Source organism: Anarrhichthys ocellatus, unplaced genomic scaffold (assembly GCF_004355925.1).
Source record: "Anarrhichthys ocellatus isolate YVR2014 unplaced genomic scaffold, GSC_Weel_1.0 scaffold2104, whole genome shotgun sequence".
NCBI classification, from domain to species: Eukaryota; Metazoa; Chordata; class Actinopteri; order Perciformes; family Anarhichadidae; genus Anarrhichthys; species Anarrhichthys ocellatus.
This window is the reverse complement of record NW_022282078.1, coordinates 737-4,875: the sequence shown is the minus strand read 5'-3', so window position 1 is coordinate 4,875 and position 4,139 is coordinate 737. Positions and strand designations below refer to the sequence as shown.

General features: G+C 45.8%; 1 protein-coding gene across 1 annotated transcript; it reads left to right on the top strand.

Annotated features, from left to right (window-relative positions):
• Window positions 1-310: 310 nt before the first annotated feature.
• On the top strand, window positions 311-3,866 carry fbxo5 (F-box protein 5). Its single transcript, XM_031839946.1, has 6 exons — window positions 311-422; window positions 1,106-1,700; window positions 1,925-2,095; window positions 2,421-2,511; window positions 2,849-3,061; window positions 3,351-3,866. The coding sequence occupies exons 2-6, from the start codon at window positions 1,132-1,134 to the stop codon at window positions 3,609-3,611; spliced, it is 1,305 nt and encodes a 434-aa protein (XP_031695806.1). The 5' UTR covers window positions 311-422; window positions 1,106-1,131; the 3' UTR covers window positions 3,612-3,866.
• Window positions 3,867-4,139: the final 273 nt, after the last annotated feature.

Genomic DNA, 4,139 nt, shown 5'->3' with positions numbered 1-4,139 from the left:
CTGCTCATAATGTGTTGCAGCCTCATGTTGAACTCGGCTGAGGTTTTACTCGCTTCAGGCTCTTAAATCCTGTAGAAATGACAGGTTATGTATCTTTCCGTCCGTGTTTCCCGTCGGAAGGGAAATACCAGTGAGACCACCTCCCCTGCGCGCTGACGTCATCACCCGCAGACATCCCTGGCTCCCCATTGGTCGATGGTTTAAAGAGACTGACGCCCGCTTCGCTGTGATTGGTTAACGTCTTTTTGCGCACGGATTTCAAATAGCTGCAGAAACACTGAGCTCAGTTTTCAGTATCAGAGCATTTTAATCTGTGAAGAGGAAGAGACAGTTAGCTCAGAGTTAGCTCCGCGGCTAAAAGGAGGGAAGCTAAGAGTCTGCCGTTTGGATAACGATATTAACAAACGTATAACACACGTAAGGTAGGAGTCTTCACTTTATATAATAATGTTAACCTACGTAACGTAGCAAAGTTAGCTAGTAGCGTAGCGTATTTTAGCTAGTTTAGCTTGTCAGTCAACGGGCTAATTGTTAACTAACTTAACAATACCGACCGTAACTACGCTGTATTCAGAGTATATTTAACATGTATATATGTATAGTATAGCTATCTATGTGACGTTAGTTACGTAAGAGATAAATAAAGTTAGCTTCTTGGTTACAAGCTACTTCCTGCCTGCACGCGCGTAAATGCGGCTCAGTAACGTGATCTGTAAGTTATTTAACATTTAACATGTTTTAACAGATGACATCATTACTAAACACTCAACTAACATAATAAATTGTGCATTTAAAGACTAAAAACCTGAAGTCTCGAGTATCTTCACGTCACGTTTCCGCCAAATCTAGCTGCGTGGCGCCAAAATTAAATTATTTGAAAAACAAACATGCGGGAGAAAAGATTCTGAGTGTGTTTAAAGTTCGTGATAACAGTTTAATATCGATATATCTTTATTATATATCTTATTAATGGACTAGTTGCCTTCCTTTATCGGTGGATAAGTCTGTTTAGCATGAGAGAAGAAGAGAGAAGCCATGCTGCACACCTAAACTTAAACATTAAACTTAAACTTATTGCTGCTTGTTTGTCTCCTTTTTAATCCAGAAACCTACAAAGTGCACACAGCGTGTATGATTGACTGTCAGACGGCCATCATCATGAAGTGCCCACGTTACGAGGCTGCCATGGTTAACGGTGTGGAGAAAAGCTCAGCTGCTGCAGAGTCCAGGGTGTTGCACCTAAAAGCGTCTCCACTGAAGGAGCCCCCCAACATCAAACCCCAGTGTCCCCCTGCAGGAGCCCCCACAGTGTTGTTCAACAACACCAGCAGAGCGGTGCACAACAAGGAGAACAACACCGGCAGGGAGCACGACAGGACCGTGGACGACCGGTTTGAGGACAGCGGGTATCTGTCTCGGAACAACAGTCAGATCGATGAGCACCACGGGGAGGAAGAGGAAGAGGAGGAGGAACGAAAACCTGCACGTCAAGACAAGACCACATCACCAAAGAGCTCTCCCTCCAAATGTCCAGAGAGGACCGACTCCAACACTCCTGTGGATCGACACAAGACGACGGCGGCGACGTTCTCGCTGTCGTCCACGCCGTCCGACCGCCACAGAGACCCAAACCTGCCCATTCTCAACTTCCAGAGGGCCGTGTGTGAGGAGCTGGCTAAGAGCTACCAGAAGAACAAGAGGTGGGTTTGTGTTCTCCTGGTGTGTCTGTTTAGAGGCAGAAAGCATCGCTCTGCCTGTGGGAGAGATTTCTAAAACACTGAAGCCTCAGATCATCCGGTTCAGGTCTGACTCTTTTTAATGCTTCAGACACACCTGAGATTAATGTTAGAATCCTTGTTTCAGTCGTATTTAATAAGCACGACTATCGTTATTAATAATAATCCCGTTTGTGTTTGTGTCTCAGGTACGACTGGAGCGTCATCACAAAGGTAGCAGAGCATCACCTCCTGGATCGGGTGATTGGAGGCCAGATGGGCCGCGAGTACGTCGACGTGTTTTCATGTCTGCTGTCGAGGAGCATGAGGAGCATCCTGACCCACATCCTGTCCCTGCTGGGGGACCTGGACCTCATCAGGTAGACTAGACCAGAGGGTTCTTTATCAGTCACTGTTGGAGGAAAGTCTGGCTACAGGACGTGTGTGAGCTCCGATTAAAGAGAAACCTTTAAAGCTCTTCTGTGTCTGGAGGAAAAAGTTTATTATAATGACTTTATTTAAACAGTTTACAAAGTGAGTTAATGTAACTGCAGAGAGGTCGAGGTCAGATTCAAACGCTGATAACGGAACAATAAAACAATCTATACGATAAAAACAAACCATGAAATGAATTGATAAGAACAACATGTTGAAGGATTCGCTCTCTTCCTTTATTCATCGTGTGTTCACCTTGTTTCCTCTCAGCTGTAAGAAAGTGAGCCGGACCTGGAGGAGGATCATCAGTGATGACTCAGCAGCTCGGAGTCGATGTGGGAGAGCGGAGCAGACGCTCAGGGTGGGCACACACACACACACACACACACACACACTTGGCTCGTCACACATGGATTATGAGACACAAGGCTCGTTTAGACAACACGTCGGACAGATTTCAACAGTCAAAAGTAAAATATCAGATCTCAACGTGGCTCACAGAGCGCTCTGCTTTATGACAATTATACACAACATAACTCGTTTTGTTATTAAGGAGGAACAAAATGTTTTCTACCAATCTGAAGATTGATGGTAAAAGTAAACGGTTTGTGGACGTGCAGACGTTCTTAGTTAAACACGGGACCCTTCCTCCTCCTCGTGTTCTCGCGCTAACGTTTCCTCCTTTCATCGTCCTCTAGGAGTCGAGCAGCTCTCTGAGACAGAGCGGCTGTGGACTCACTCGAGACGTCTCCGTGTCCCGGGTGGTGCTGTCCTGCATGCAGGCGCTGGCCTCCTCAGGTACTCCCTCTTCCTCCTCCACCCCGAGCTGCAGACTCATCAGACGGCCGGCTGTCTGTCAGAGGGGCGGCACACCGACCCCCCCGTGTACCCGCTTCACTGAATACCTGCAGGTCAGCTTATTAATATGAATTAGAGCCGTCCAGTGGTCATTGTATATAATGTACATTTTACTTTGATATTCAGCAGCGATACAGTTTATTATCTGTAAATGCAGCTCTGTTTCAGGCTTTAGCTTCATCATATTTGACTGTAAAACAATGAAAATCAGCAGATTCTCACATTTGAGAACCTGAAACATGAAACGTTGACCGTTTCTTATTAAAATTAGAAACTTTAAAGTGACTCTGTGATTCCTCTGAAGCGCTTTGACTCTTAACAAGCCTTCATGTTGTGTTTCAGGCCGCCAGCGCTCTGAAGCAGCACGAGTCTCTGCGTCCCTGCAGACGCTGCGGCTCTCCGGCGACGCACTCGTCGGAGGTCCAGAGGGCCACGTGCACTCGGGCCGGCTGCCTCTTCGACTTCTGCACCCGCTGCCGGGAGGCCTTCCACGGCTCCACGCCCTGCAGGGTGGTGCGTCCTCGAGCGCACACCCCCGCCCTGAAGACCACGCCCATCGCACCGGGCGGCGCTCGCAGCAAGAGGAACATCCGGCGCCTGTGACCGGAGCCTCGCCCCGAGGCTTTTATTCTGCTTTTAAAGCTCCAGGAAGCTTCTGCTGAAGCACTTGTTTACAACACTGCTGGACAATCAACCAGAAAGTGTCGACCGGACAAAAACTGTCGTCGTGTGTGAGCGACGACGGGAAAAAAGAAAAGAGAGAAAAGAACACTGAGAACGCTTTAAATATATGTATCACTTTTATTATGTTTTAAAATGAAATGGATGTAAATATATATTGAGGCTTTTTAAATAGTTTGTTTGTTTTTTTTAAATAAATGTTGATATTTACTTCCTGTAAATAAATGTTTCATAAATCTGATCTTGTGTTTCTGGGATTCTTCAACGAGACAATTTCCCCCAAAAAGAAACAAAAACATGAAGATATGAGATTAAAATGCAACACTTTCCTGTATTTCTTTGCTTTATTTCCAACATATTCTCGTAGGTGTTGTAGTTCATTTACACATTTTAACTTATTATCAAAGTAAAGATTGTTCTCAAACATTCAGGAGTATCTTAATCGTCTGG

What these genes read in the sequence shown, in the direction of transcription:
- fbxo5 (XM_031839946.1), top strand. Translation starts at nt 1,132, where the DNA reads ATGATTGACTGTCAGACGGCCATCATCATGAAGTGCCCACGTTACGAG. An exon ending in GGGGACCTGGACCTCATCAG is followed by an intron (nt 2,096 to 2,420) that starts GTAGACTAGACC and finishes GTTTCCTCTCAG; the next exon opens with CTGTAAGAAAGTGAGCCGGA. An exon ending in GCTTCACTGAATACCTGCAG is followed by an intron (nt 3,062 to 3,350) that starts GTCAGCTTATTA and finishes GTTGTGTTTCAG; the next exon opens with GCCGCCAGCGCTCTGAAGCA.